Below are 15,285 nucleotides of genomic sequence, written 5' to 3'. Positions count from 1 at the left end.
ATGAAAGCAAACATAGTGTGAAGTGTAGTTAATCCTACAGCTGTATTTCATTCCCAGCTTGTATTGGCAGAGTGGGAGTGAGGGAGCACAGTGAAGACGGAGTGGGGATGAGCTGATATCTCTTTCTCTGTCTTTGCACAGTAACTGATCTGTAGAGGAAGTGTGCACAGTGTAAGGTTAAAAGAAGAAAGAATTTGATCCATAAGAGATACTGTGTGTGTGTGTGTGTGTGTGTGTGTCTGTCTGTCTGTCTGTGTGTGTCTGTGTGTGGTTAGGCCCAGTTGCCGTAGCTTGTCAATGACCAGTGGCTGTTTATTAATGGATGAGGTGGAGTGTGTGTTGGGCTCCCTCCAAGAATCAAAGGAGACTTTGAAAGTACAGGCCAGAGCATTTATCTGCTTTGCTGATCATGATGCCCTGTCCCGCAGCAGTCAAACACTTCTACAGTGTTATAGCTGTCGCTGCGTTTTCATAAGCACAAAGGTTGGGGTGGTGGTTTCTCTGTGTTCTCTGTGCACCGGTTTACCTCCACATGTGTGTGTGACGTCTGTGTTTCTGTGGAAGGTTTAAGGGCAGTCAGGATGACCTCAAGATGACCTCAAACACCAGAGCAAATGTAGTTGAGGAAATGTTCAAGTTAAGTTCAGCACCTCAAAATTGTACTTAAGTCCAGAACTAACACCTTCCTTTCCACCTCTGCCCCCACCTTCTGCTCCAACCTTTTCTAAATCCCTTCAACTCCAACTGAGTCTCGTCTGCATGACCGCAGCACTTCCATTAAGCCCATTAATCCTGTTCAGACAGCCCACTCTCACAGTGACCCCTCTGTCCACTGTCCAGTGTCCCCCGGTCCACCAACACCCACCCACACACATGTCTCCCTCAGCGCTCCTTCACATCAGTGCTGCAGCAACATACATTATCTGATGTCAGCATAGATTATGCAAAGACAAGATGAGTGCCATTAATGCCCCTTTAGAATAAATGAGCACTGAGCGCTTTGTGGTGCCGCAGCTGGAGAATACGGCAGAAATGTACCGAGGCCATTTGGCTCTTTATTACATTTATAATATCGCATGTCCTGATATTATCTTACCACAGAGATACTGTATCAGCATTGCAATGTTAAATACGCAACAATAAATTGCAGTACATAGACAGTATGTTTTATAAGATGCATTTTATTTGACTCTTTATTTTCTTAAATCCAGTGTTGCATATATTTAGTTTGATTTCTGTTTTATATATAGTAACATTTATAGTGATGTTTTCATGCTCAACCAAGTTCAGTTATAATATTATTGGTTAATATTATGTTACTTATAATTACTTGTACTGTCACTGATGGTGAAGTTTGAGTAGCTAATAGCACTAGAGCTCAACTCATACTGGATATAAAGGTAAACACATGACACCAATATTTTATTGAAAGAATTGTGACTAAGACATGTGCTGAGCAGGATATTTTACAGTGGAAATGTGAACTTGTCAGTGCTGTTCTCTGGATGTAATGGCAATACTGTTCTTTAATGATCTCAAACAAATCCTCTGCATTTCTGTGTTGTGATTTCTTGTTACTTAAAGGCTGATATACATCAACGTACTGGTCGGGCTCTGCTCAGTACATATCCTTGTCATAACTTTTTGTAACAACCACATTTGAGTGTTTTTTGTCAAAAATGTTTATGTGCTGTTTATGGTAAAACAACCAAAAACAAACAAACAAAAAAAACAGAAACATTATTCGATAGTTAATAAAATAATTGGATAGTTTTTATTATCAAGTCTCAACATCAGTATGAAAAATCCAGTATCTGTTTGAGCTCTCAGGAATTCACACAGCTCAGTGTATAGATGGTGTGTAAGCAATGGGAGAGTCAGACTAACTTCCTGTCTGAGTGTTTTTCTGTGTGAAAACCTGTCGTGTGTCTCATTTTTCTTGGGGTAGTTTGATCTGTCACTGTCTCTCCAGGTCTCTATCCCTCTGTTCTTTGCTCAAACTAGATCTTTTTGTTCCTTTTTTTTACAATGCATTGCATATTCAGAAGAGGCAGCATGTAGGTATCTTAAAACGACACGCACCTCCCTGGCTGCATGAATCATCCTTTACTTTCAACTTATCTTTTGTGTTTTTTCTTTTCTTTCTTTTTTTTTTTACTTTTGATTTCTGGGTTCTGCTTTTTGGTGTTTTCCCCTGTTATGTTGTAGTTCAACATATGTCTTAAAAAATGAAATACTTGATTTATAAAGATTTTATTATCATGCTGTTCCTGTGTGTTTATTAGCAGTAGTGTTGGTAATAATGGAAAATCCTTCATATTTGATCTTAGTTTTGTTTCAGTATTTAAAATGTTGAGTAGATTTCTGGATTAACGCTTTGATTTTTTATTCATTCTGTCCGTGCTGCGTATTTCTGTAATGTTCTTTTGATTTTGTCACTGTTTTGAGTTGTGTCTGCTTCATCAGTATCTTGACGATGTTTCATCTTGTCCATTGCCTCCTCCTCCTCCCTTGACACCATACACCTGTCTCTCATCTGTTCTGTGTGGCTGCATGGTCTTTTTTGCACGATGTATGTAGCTCTCAGAGATATTGGAAAGATTTAATATCACTCTCTCTTCTCTCTCCCCCGCCTCCCCTCCCTCTTTTTGTTTATTGTCTTTCTTCTCTTTGTCTTCTCTCTGCAGGGGAGGTGCTCTTTCAGATGGCTGAAGTGCACAGACAGATCCAGATCCAGCTTGAAGAGATGGTGAGCATGTGGTGATGGTGGTGCTATTGCTAGAATCTGCCCTTCTTTTGCTGTGAGTTGGGAGCCAAACAGATTGTGGGCCTGTTTCTTTAGCGTCTCCACATCACAGGGTATATTTTAATATTTAATACTCAGCAAGACACACTCTTCACTGTACTTGAGTAGGTTCAAGTGTATTTCCATTTTCTGAAGGCAGCAGCTTCTCTTAAGTAGGGCTTGTTTACTGATCCTCTGAGATGTACATTACAACCATTGCAGACTGAAAACATTGTTCATCTCATCTCAAACATCTTTATTTGAGTCTTCTAAAGAGTAAATTTGTGCATTAGCAGGAAACATCCAGTCAACCAAGAGAAGAAGTGAGGAGCAGTCTATTTCCTTTATGCAAAGTATGTTGTAAAAGTTGTTTTAAATGATCACCCAACATGATTTTTTGGGTGATGCGAGTCAAAGATTCAATACAAGGGTGATGTTTTTTGTACAACGGTACAATTTACAAATTAGGAATTGAACAGATTCTTATCTCTCTCCAGAGAGGCTGAGACTTAATGCAACATTGATGACACAAAATGTTATTAATATATTAATAATGTGTATAACACCGTTCTGAACTTTCTCTTCACTGAGACCCACAAAGAGATGTCTTCATTTCCAGGCACTGACCTAAGTGTTCCTAACAATCTGAACTTCCAGAAGTTCCTGGTTTTTCAGTGAATATCCTGCTGATAGTAGTTGAAGAAAATATTATGTCTCCCAACATAGATGATAAGAGGGAAAGAATGAAGGCAAGAGGTCACAAAGTTTAACATCAGAATGCTTTTCATTTTACTTCTGTTAATCATTTCAGATGCATTATGTGGGTCTAGCAGATTGTCAGCAGAAAGCAATGCAGAATGTAATGTGCTATATATAGACAAACATTGTTTCCTTGACAATATTTCACCACCACTAACTTTGCCCTCCGCACATACGTACAGAGAAACACAACCACTATAATGCACAGAGACAACAAGATGACTTTGGCCTGCATTTTACATACCAGGCATCCTCCCCTGATCCCCTGGGTGTGACATTTCCCATTGTACCACAACACTGCAAATAGCCCACAGTGGTTAAGAATGTAAGAACTTGAGGTTTAGTTTATTTTGTGTGTGTGTTACACTGTCTTTAAAATTTCTGTGTCTTTTGCAGCTGAAGTCTTTCCACAACGAGCTGCTGACAGAGCTGGAGAAGAAGGTCGAGCTGGATGCACGCTACCTGAATGTGAGGTTCCACCCTTCTATTAAGCTGGTCTCTCTTTTTCGAGCCTGTGTGTAAATTAAAAGTGGTCAGTCCCAGAGAAAACCCAAAGAGTTCTCACCAGCTCTGACGGTCACTGAGCACCACCCGCCCAGCAATTAGCTGCTAAAGAGTCAGAGGTTTTTGTCAGGAGCTAATATAGAGACCAAACCAGAGCTAAAACGTGTGGATTGGCAGGTATTTGCTAACATGTTATGATGTGATAAACTCTCAGTAAGGTGTTAATATGTAAGAGCTGTGTCTTTCTGCATTCAGCAGCTTTATTCACAGCTGCTTTAGGCCCCATTCATCTTTCTCACTGTTTCAGTGTAGAAGTAAAACTACAATTCCAGATAAATTAATGACTGAATGACTTTTATTTAGAGCATAATCATAACTGTTCAGTTCCACATGGCATCATACTCAGACTCACTGTGAAACAGCATACCTGACCCACCATGTGCTTAACTGCAACAGCACTTTTAACTCCGCTGCTCGTCACTTCGGCCTCTCCAGGGGGAGAAGTTTTGGGAAATACAGTATGAGCCATGTTCTCATAAAATCATTGGCCAGAGACAAACTGCACACTCTCTCCTTAATTTCCCACCGGCTTTGATCCAAACCACTGCAGCAAGTTACATAAATTACTTCCCACTCTGCGCCCTGTGAATTATGACTCATTCTGTGAAACTGAGGAGTTTTGAAAAAAAAAAAAAAAAAATTAAATAGGCAAATTAATTTATGGTGATCAGTAGTTTGGAATCAGTCCCAAAAGCATTTTATCACTGTAGATGGGGGATGTACCAACACGTTTGGACGGCTCTGATGATGATGAATGTCACTGTGATCATTACTGTCAAAAATGATGATATTTTCAAATTCAAATGAGTTTTAAAGCCAGTTAATGAACTCATGATTTAAATTTGATTAACGTGTTCCTTCTAAGTTCACATCATAATACATACACATACAGCACACATACATAGTTTTAACGCTGTTATAGATCGCAGACACATTAGTATTGTTGTATATATCATCAGTGTAAAATATCATCTGTGGATGCTGACACATGCGAGTGCTGCCGTGCTCCTGCTGACTTTGTACTGCCCCCCTCAGGCTGCACTGAAAAAGTACCAGATGGAGCATAAGAGCAAAGGGGAGAGTCTGGAGAAGTGCCAGGCAGAGCTGAAGAAACTGCGCAGAAAGAGCCAAGGCAGCAAACACCCCTCTAAATATGGAGACAAGGAGATGCAGGTCAGTGTGTGTGTGTGTGTGTGTTTGTGAGTTACTACAGTGTGTAAATGTGTTCAGATGTGTGCAGGTGGCTGAAGTGTCAGATGGTTTGAATGGTGCAGTATATAGACCCTGGTGCTTCTTTGGTTTAGTGAAGCTTCACTGAGGAGTTAAACAGATGTCCTGGCTCTGTGGCTCATAGAGGATCCTTATTCCCAGCGAAGACCACCGCTTAAAAACATGTGACAACACAGATACAGCAGCCAGTGCCAGGAAAATACGATCCCACTGACTTCAGCCCGATATGTGCTGCAGACAACCTGCCACTCAGCCTCCAGAGAATAGATCTGGTTTCTTATAATTCACTTCATCTTTATTTCTGTAAAGTAGAACTAGAATCACCAACGCAGACTTTTAGCGAACCCATGCTGACTCCTCTGTATGTACCACACACTCAGTTGGCTTTCAGATGCTTTTCCCTCCTCCTAATGGGATTTGAGCTTCAGTGCGGCTGGTAATCCATGACTGCTGCTGGTGGTGATGGGATAGGACATGCTGAGCTGAATGGGATGGGACCTCCGACTGGGCACACAGTGCCAGTCTGCGAGGTTCTTCACAGCGAGAGAAATGGAGATAGCGAAGGACTAAAACTTACTGTGTCAAATATTTGAGTTGTTTTTCTTGCTGAAGAACACATTGAACAGCTGAACAGCAACAAACAACAACAACCAATACAACGATTTGACCCAACAAATAGCTGAAAATGATCAGATGAGGCATGTTACAGAACTTAATAGAAAATTTAGAATATTAAGAAAACATTAAAACGTTTGACTGAAAAAAATAAAATTATAAAACTATATTTAAATATAAAACTTTAAAAATAAAACTATACTGTAAAAGAGCAGTGTAAATGCACATTATGCGGATATATTAAAAAAGCAGTGTTTAACTACATTTGCTTTGTAACTCTGCCCATAACTTCCATGGCTTACATCTATTTCATGAGTTCCTACATGTTATCAGTATTTCGTATTATGTGTTTGATATTATCCTTTTAAATTGTAATGGATTGTATATGAGGCATTAGGACGAATACCTCGTCTGCCAGTAACAGGCTGAATCTATGTTTGATGGACTTCTGAAGCTGATGAGTGTTGTGATCTTTCTGCCTTGTCAGCACTTAAAGCATCAAATGACACAAATAATTAAACTCACAATGGAGCCGGGAACACGGGGCTTCATCCTCTGACAGCCTGTCTGCTCAGTACAGAAAACCTACTCACCTGCAGCTCAGCTGGAACTACATAGAACTACACACACTGAGAAGCTGCAGCATAGCTACACTGAAACTGTACCAGACACTGTACGATTTTAACTCGTCATCGCAGTGCAGGGAAAACATGGTGTCAGAGGTTAATGGCTAATTGTGCAGCACTTCCAGAGGCTGAGGCAGTCGGCCCACACTGCTTTGGAGCAGCAGGGGAGGTAATTATTGTGTAATTGTTAGTGTTGCTGCGATGGATGGCTGGTGGAGCATGAAAGGGGCGGCTCGGCTGGTCGTTACAAAAATCGATACCGGGGAGCTATGAGGAAAAGCAGCTCAGGAACATTCAGCTCCAAAGTCCTGCCGTTCTTTTGGGCTTTAATGGCTTATTGGGTATGAAAGGTCCGCTCTCAGCTGAGAGGCCAGGCCTTTCAGTGTCTGTTTCATCTCCAGAAATGAGCGTCCAAAATCTAACACTTGACTAATTTCAGTTTCAGAGATCAGTGTGTGCAAGTGTGGCTTTATTTCCTCCAGCAAAAAGCTTTGTTTCAGTCCTGTTTGTGTGTTTGCTGGTTAGCAGGATGAAATCTGGTAGAAGGTTCAGCCGTGGGCCAAGAAACATGGGATTTATTTTCAGTGCAGATGCAGAGATTTTTTTGAATAACGTTTCTTAACACTGCCAGAGGTTTAACATTTTCATTTTTTTCTCATTAATGACTTCATTTGACACAGGTCTTGATCCTGACTCATATTAAAGCTGCCATGTATAGAATCTTATAGATTATTGTATCCTTCAGATAATTTGAAGGTATACATTTTTTTGTGATAACCCTGGTGGAAACAGGTGCAGTCCGTGTGTTGCTTTCAGCTCATTCGTTGCCAAAGTGTCTTTCTGATACAGAATTTGAATTTCAAAGTCATGTTGTTGTGTCTTTGTGTAGCTTTGACGAAGGTATCTACACTAAGAACTGTCTAGTTTGGACCTTGGTGTGTTCTAACGTGCGTTGTGGACCTCCTGAGTAGCATGTGTATGTACTGAGGGAGACAGTGCGTTTAGGTAGCCAGATTCCTGCTGTGCATCATATGGGCCCTCATGGGAACCAGGTCTTGGCAGGAACAGGAGACACCAGTGGCCTGAACCGTGCAACAGATTTGCCTCTTTGAATGTACAATATGGCATATGAATGTGGCTGGGTACTGGCAGACAAAATGTTTGTGCAAATCCTGAAAGTTTGCCTTTTGTCTGAATGTGTGTTGGCTTGCTTGCCTCGACATAATGAGGCTGTGTATACTCCACCAAAGCGTCTCCTTCTCTTCACGCATCCTGCCATCGTCCAACTTTTAATTAAGTGCTACTGCAGTTCACTAGAGGCTTTTGGAGCAGCAAAAAAAAGCACCACATATTAAAGTCATCGCCATTCACTTCTCCTGCTCATGATTGATGTTAACATTAAAACTATAGGTGATGGAAAGTCACCCGTTTACTACAGAGACCCTCAAGGGCCATAAAACACGGAGCTGCTGTCTGAGCACAGTATACAGTCTGATAAATCCTCCAGTACATTTGTTACAGAAGCATGATTGGTGGTAAAGGGATGTGTGTTGCTTTACATGATACTAATGTAAAGGAAATCACTCTGTCTTCTGACATGTAATGATTAATTGATAAAATATTAAGATGTAATTAAGATTGATAGATATTAGCTGCATCCCTGACTGAGTCATGTTGGTTACACCTCAACTGGAAAAGGTGAAGTGTGGCAGAAAAGGAGACGTTATATTAGGATTCATTAGTTTGAGTGAGAGGAAACTTTTTGTTGCCTAAAAGTTTCCTCTGCTTTCACTCTGGTAGAATAACCCTGAGATTCTCTCTGTGCCTGAATCTGTGTTCCACCTTTTGTTTAACAAAGAAAAGCTTAAGCCTGTTTCTCCATGGGATTCCTAAAAACAGGAAGTCAACTTACATAAACTTACGTAAATAAAAATTGAACATAAAAATTTCACTTATGTCACCAGATGGCACTATATTAATTATGACCACCAAACCTGTCCCTCATGTAAAACTGTTTTAAAAAAATCTGGTTTCATTTCGATCAAATCTAAACCTGTGTACGTATAGATATCTCAGTGCAGCTGAGCCAACTCTTAAAGGTGTTAACTGTATATAAAAATGATGATTGGCATCAGGCCAGAAACACCAAAATCAATTTCATCTCCATTTTTTAAAGTTGACAGGAAACGTTGGAGCACAGTGGTCTGTTATTCTTTTCATCGTTTTGGTGGTTCCTGTTTTCTTCCATCTCAGTGAGACACAGGTTTGTCAGTTCCAGATGCTGCGCTGAGGAAAACCACAAAAGTCTAAATTCATTAGAGCAGTACAGTTTCTCATTTAGCTCCACACAAAGCATACATCAAAAATCTGCATGCCATCACGCAGGCTTTGATGGACTCGGGTGAGGTTGGTTTAAAAATGCTTTACTTTTCACTAAGTATAATTACTGATCCGTCTGTTTCAGTGTTTCTCTGCAGCCGCGGTACCAACGGTTCAGACCATTTCCAATGTGAAATAAGTCAATAAATACTGGACACACAAGCACGCGTTCCCCCTCCCAGCTCACGTCTTAAATGCTGATTGTGCTCACCGTCAGCCGAAACAAGGAGCAGCTTTTGGCTTGGTTTATATTTTGTGTAAAGAGGGGGCATTAGGCGAAGAGTGGCTGATTGGCAGTGGCATGAAAGACCAGTTGGAAACTACTTAGGTCTCTGTATCTGAGAGCGATCACAACATGCATACGCTGCATACTACAGACCTGATGTATTGATGCTACTTAAATAATAGAAAAGGAAGTGCGCTGCGGTGGATAAATGTACTTTAATGTAAATTAAAGCAGTGGTGTCCTCCTGGGACCTGTTATAAAACTGTGCTTGAAGCACTGTGAAGCATTTCATGGCCTACATACTTTTTCTTATTAATGCACATGTAACATCAGTACAAAGGACTGAAATTAAATTCTTTCCAGCTTCTCAAATGTAAACTGCTTTTTTCAAATATTTATATTCTGCCTGGTAACCAAACAGTCTGTGAACAGAAACTGTATCTACCTGATTCCAGGTGAGGAAACCTTTGTGCTTGGGGTAAAAGAGACAGGTTTGACAGCTTTTGCTTTCTAGTTATACCCCCACATGGTGCTTGTTTCCTTGTTGTGGCTCACAGGGCGTTCCAGGTTGTATAATCTTGAGGAATTTAACAGATTGGTTCTGTAAACAAAGCAAAGCACACACACTTTAACTCCAGGGTAAACCACATATTGATTTCTCTCTTATGACCCTTGTGTGATTTTCTGTTTACTGTTCTTATAACCACACAGTCTAAACCCTCCAGCTCACTGCCTGCCACTCACTCCCTGGTGATTGACAGCTCCCTTGTGATTGCCCTGACCTCAGCATGCTGGTCTGAGTGTGGTCTGAATCTTGCTGTGTGTTTTCGTAGGCTACCTGAAAGCTTTTCCTCCCCCACCGTTGGTATGATTCATAAGTGGCCTTCATCTTCCTCTGCTGCTGCCACTTTGGCTTGTCACCATTTAATATTTCACTGTGGGTGATCAGTGCATGTTCCGCCTATTTGCGCCCACATCAAAGACCTTGTTCAGTTGTTAGAAATTGTTCTTTTCTTGCTAAATGACCATATTCAGGCAGATGATTTCCTTTAACTTCTCTTCCGTTGCATTTTGATTTGATGCTCCTGTCTGAGAAGAGGAACTGTTAAATATTCAGGAATGAGAGATGACAGATTTTATAGATCTGAGGTGACACTGTGGCTCCTCCATGTGGCACATCAGTATATCGACATTGTTTCCCACATGTGAAACATACTTAAGACAGAACTGCAGAGGAGAGTGCAGGGAAAATGTAATGTGATGATGTTTTTGTCCTAAATCATGGGTCAAAACTGGGAAATGAAAATGGGAATATAAGTGATATAAGTTTTATATATTCAGTCATTTTTATGTCTAAAAAAACATTTCAGTTTAAATTGTGAAAGGAGTTTACCTCTCTGCATTAACACCATACACAGCTTTCACTAATTAAAGCATCAAGTAGAATGGTCTCTCATATCATAAGAGAACAGTGTCACTCAATCATTATTTTTCTCATTTAGATTTTGGAATAGTCTAAATATACTGGCTCTTATTTTACTTTTCCCTGACTAAACTGTCACAGTAGAATCATACAGTCATCTGGAGATCAGGACTCTGCTCCACCTTTTTTCAGTACTAATGAGGAGCCATATTTTTTCTCCTCATCCCTCTGTAATCAGTCTGTGTAGAAGGGTGAGGGGGTGAGATTAATTGCTGCGTGTCTCCTCCAGTCTCGTCTTCCCTGTCAATCCTGGGCCATTAGGCTCATTAAAGAGACGTGGATAGCACTTACAGAAACAGTCGATCAGAGGAAGGGTGTAGTCTCCCTGAAAACCACTAAACCTCTCACTTTGCCTGAAGAGGCTATGAACAATGAGAGTGTAACATAGACTGACATTTAATGGAAAGTCTTTTCTCTAGAGATGAAAATTTAGCTTTGTGGAGTCCAAGTCAAATTTCCATCCATCCATCCATCCATCCATCCATCCATTCATCCATCCATCCATCCATCCATATCTTATACCAAACAGAAGCTTCTTCATCATCAACGATCTTGCTGATTTACTATGAATTTCCCATGAATATTAGGAGATAGATTTTAGTTTGATTTAAAAATGTCTGAAGAGCCACACTGAGCCTTTTCATTGTCCTCACTGTGTGAGATCGATTAAAATGTAGACAGATCAAGTAGTTATGAGTTATCTGTTTCACCAGTTAACCCATGATGAACCCTCTCCATCTGCATGGAAATGATTTGTTATAGTTTATTATTAATCCAAAAAGTGTTAATTTCCTAAAAACAAGTGAAATCATCTCTGCAGCATTAGTGAATCATATCAAAGCAACAGGGAACTGGATTCCTTTCCCTGACTGTGTTAATGCTGCTTTCTGCACATTAGGTTACAGAAAATCAAATTACATGCCCTTTGAAAAGAGTGAATTTTTGTGTCCCCACATCTATATCCACAGATGATCTTTTAATTAAATCCCTCAGCCTCTACAGCACCATGTTCACATTTTAATTAGCACACTTACCATATGAAGGATGGCTTTATGTCCATGTTCAGTGACCAAGTTTCTGCTTTGCTGCTTTTAGATCCCTGTAATGGTAAATGAGCCTTAGTGCAGAGTTTGTACTGAAAGTTTCCTTTTATACAGTCTCTGGAAATACATCCATCAGATGCACATTTTTCCACTAAATCACAGCGTGCCCCTTTAAAGAATTTTGTTTTAAATGTCAATCTAAAAATGTTGTTGAGGCAGAAATATTTACTAATGAATGCATGAAATAGTCTAATTAATTACCTAATTAGCAGGTCTGGTGATGTTTAATGTGCGATAGTGATTATAGCACAGCGTTAGGTAACTTCCTCCTTAGTCTCTCATTTAAGATCATATTTTATCAGCACCAGTTTGTTTTTTTACATCTAGACTTAAGCCTTCGACAGAGCTGGTGTTAGTTTGACCAGCTAGTCACATATGACAGTGCGTAGGCTGCTGACTCTCTCTGCAGACAACCCAGCCTGGATCATTAACACCTCATACTGGAGCTCAGTGCTGTCTGGCACTTGGAGAATGCTGTTTCACATTATTCAACACCGTGGGAATCTTCAAATGCTTTCAGTTACATAAGTGAACCTGAGCATAAAGCTGGGTTCACTGTATTCTACCTTTTCTGTTGTGCACGTCAGAGCGATGCTAGATATGGATGAGTGGTTCCACTTGTTTGGTTGAGAGGTGCAGTCCTGCACCCAGATATAAGCACTAAGAGGACTAAATGGGCCGAGCTGATGAAAGAATGGAGGGTGAATGGGTTTAAAAGCCAGATACAGCTGAAGTGTGACTGAGTTGAATCGGAAAGGCAGGTGCTTCACTTTGGCTAATCTACAGGAAATACAGATCACCCGTCTCCATAATCACTTAACAAACACATGCATGATCAGACAGTCTGAGGGGCTCGACTTCTTTTTCTCTAATTCATGGTTTTCAGGTCTGTTGTGCTGTGACATTTTACAAATGCACAGCGATTTTGAATTTCAAGGCGGCACAGCAAAGCACAATTTGTCTGCCCTTTATCTTTAATGATTGCGATGCATGATGCCTGGTTTAGTTAAGTACGACCTCGAGTCCATCATGAGAATCCATCAGAATCTATTATCTGCTGAAATCCTTTAAAGTTTCAGCTGTCACAGGGTTGATTCAGCCACTTTACACAAAGCGCTTTTCTTTGTGGTGCTCGCAGGTCTCTATATTCTGCAGAGTGATCAGGACATTGTTTCTGGGGAGAGAAGTTGATGTTGCTGTTGGATGTTTTGAATGTTTGAAAGTTGAACTCGATTCAGTTTGTGATTGTTTAGATGTTGCCCTTCAAACTCTCAGATCTCGTAACTTTAACCCAATCAGAGCAGTGAGTTAATGTCCGAATAAGGACATTAACTGCCATGTTTTTCATGCCATCCTTTTCCCTCCTCTCCCCAGTATGTGGAGGCCATCAGCAATAAGCAGAGTGAGCTGGACAACTACATCGCTGAGGGCTACAAGAATGCTCTGTCTGAGGAGAGGAGGAGGTACTGCTTCCTGGTGGACCGTCAGTGTGCTGTGGCCAAGAACAGCAGTGCCTACCACAACAAGGTGAGAAAGAACCACTAACCTTCCTCTACCTGTTCATATAGTAGTAATCAGATATGTCATGGTGAGATAACACCTTGATAGATCAGCTGAAACCATGTTGATCCCTGGGATAGTGTGTTAATACAACAGCAGAGAATCGGATATACAAGTGTGTGAAATGTTACTCGTGTGACATTAAGTTACCTAATGGACAAAAACTAATTATACGAAAACTAATTATAAATGGAGACGTGTCATTATGTACTGTTAACTGGCTCTTTCATCACACGCATGTAAAACTGTTACATGAGCAGGTATGATTCCCAGGTTCCCTTCACATCGTTCCCAAACACTCTGCCCGTCTGCATGTCTTCATCCTTTTCCTTCCAGAAATGACCCCAGGTGCTGTGCAGTTATGTCCTGGAGTTTTATATCATCCAACAAACTGATAAGTGAAGTGTCTCTCCCACCTCTCACTCCCGCACACCGGGGAAATGGGAGGTGGTGAAGTGAACTGAGAGAGGATGGAGAGGAGGAGGGTGAAGGGGGGAGGCAGCAGGAGAGAGAATGACCTACTTCTGCAAGAACACTTGGTTCAGACTCAGTGTGAGGGTGTGAAAGTGTCTGAATGAGTGATTGATAGACAGAGGGAGGAAGCACAGAGCACAAACTGCTGACGTGATGATGCATCAACAGCAGAAAAAGACAGAGTCAGTGTGAAACTAAGTTATGGATTATACTTGACTTTAGAATGGAGCTGTTACGATTAGTCGATCAATTAATCGTTTGATCAGTCAGTGAACAAGAAAACTTACAGAAATAATTTCACTTGTTGATTAATAGTCTCAGAGTAAAAATGCCAAACATTCTCTGGTTCCAGCTTCTTCAAAGTGAAGATTTGATGGTTTCTTTGTCATATATGACAGTAAACTGAATGAAGCACATGTATTTTAAATAATATTGGCCACTGACTGTGACTTAGTCCGTGTCGAAGTGTTGGTAAAGAGGACCAGAGGAAATGATCTGTGAGGAGACCATTGATATTTTTGGTCCCTGAACTCTCTTAACTTACTCGGTACATTCAGAAGTTGTCAAATCTCCCACAAACTCGTACTTTCTGTACGAGTGTTTCTCACATTCTGTGGCTGATGAGCAGAAAGGAAATGGAGCCACCATCGATTTTATCATCACACAGATAAAGGCACTAACCACCTACACTCCACCTTAGCTTTTCTAAAGGGATAACTGAGGTGATAGTGACTCATCAGTTACAGCAGCAGCAAGACACACTGAGAAAGATTTTGGTGCACACACACACAAATTCATGGGTGATGTCCCTTTCACCCCAGGTCCTTTTTGTCTTGTGCCCACAAGAAAGAAGCACTGCCGGTGTCTTCCTTCTGATCTGTTGTGTTTAGTTTCAGTATGATTGACGGTTCTTAGAGTTCACATATGTGTATAAGTGATTAATTTATTTTTTCTTGGATTGACATTTTATGTTGCACATTCATATCCTTTTGTGAAAATTCATATCCACCAGAAACAAGAACGGTGTGATGAGGAAATCATCAACTATCAGAAATCATAATAAACTCAATTACATTTAACTTGTTGAATAAAAAGCTATTTCAGACAGAGCATGAGTCCCAACTAACACGATGCTCACTCTGTTAGTGTGCCTTTGTTTTTGCTTTACCTTTTGTAATTGTGTATGTGTTAATTTATTTGATCATCCCACCCACACCCTAACACCTGACACTGCCGGCCCACACACACTCAGCAGGGCCAGACAACCTTGGACGCACACTGTGTTTATCCTCCACACCAGCCCTGGTGCAGTTAAAACTGTTTGAACAGCAGATTCTCCTCAGCGTCCTTCCAATATTCATGGATTCAAGACTCCCTCATTTATTCACAGATGATGCGAAGATGCAAATGAGAAGTATCTTTATGTAACTGCCCTACTGTATAATGTATGGAGGGAATGTAACTCAGCAGAACAAGCACTG

General features: G+C 40.6%; 1 protein-coding gene across 3 annotated transcripts in view; it reads left to right on the top strand.

The window, feature by feature from the left end:
* Positions 1-15,285, top strand: part of baiap2b (BAR/IMD domain containing adaptor protein 2b) — a 59,541-nt gene that overhangs the window by 30,961 nt on the left and 13,295 nt on the right. For all 3 annotated transcript variants that reach the window (XM_041029427.1, XM_041029428.1, XM_041029426.1), the window contains 4 exons: positions 2,688-2,749; positions 3,941-4,012; positions 5,144-5,281; positions 13,145-13,297. In XM_041029427.1, the coding sequence (XP_040885361.1) occupies positions 2,688-2,749; positions 3,941-4,012; positions 5,144-5,281; positions 13,145-13,297 (425 nt within the window). The remainder of the gene's footprint in view (positions 1-2,687; positions 2,750-3,940; positions 4,013-5,143; positions 5,282-13,144; positions 13,298-15,285) is intronic.

This window comes from Toxotes jaculatrix, chromosome 21 (genome assembly GCF_017976425.1).
Source record: "Toxotes jaculatrix isolate fToxJac2 chromosome 21, fToxJac2.pri, whole genome shotgun sequence".
Taxonomy (NCBI): Eukaryota; Metazoa; Chordata; class Actinopteri; family Toxotidae; genus Toxotes; species Toxotes jaculatrix.
This window is presented reverse-complemented; position numbering and strand designations above follow the sequence as displayed.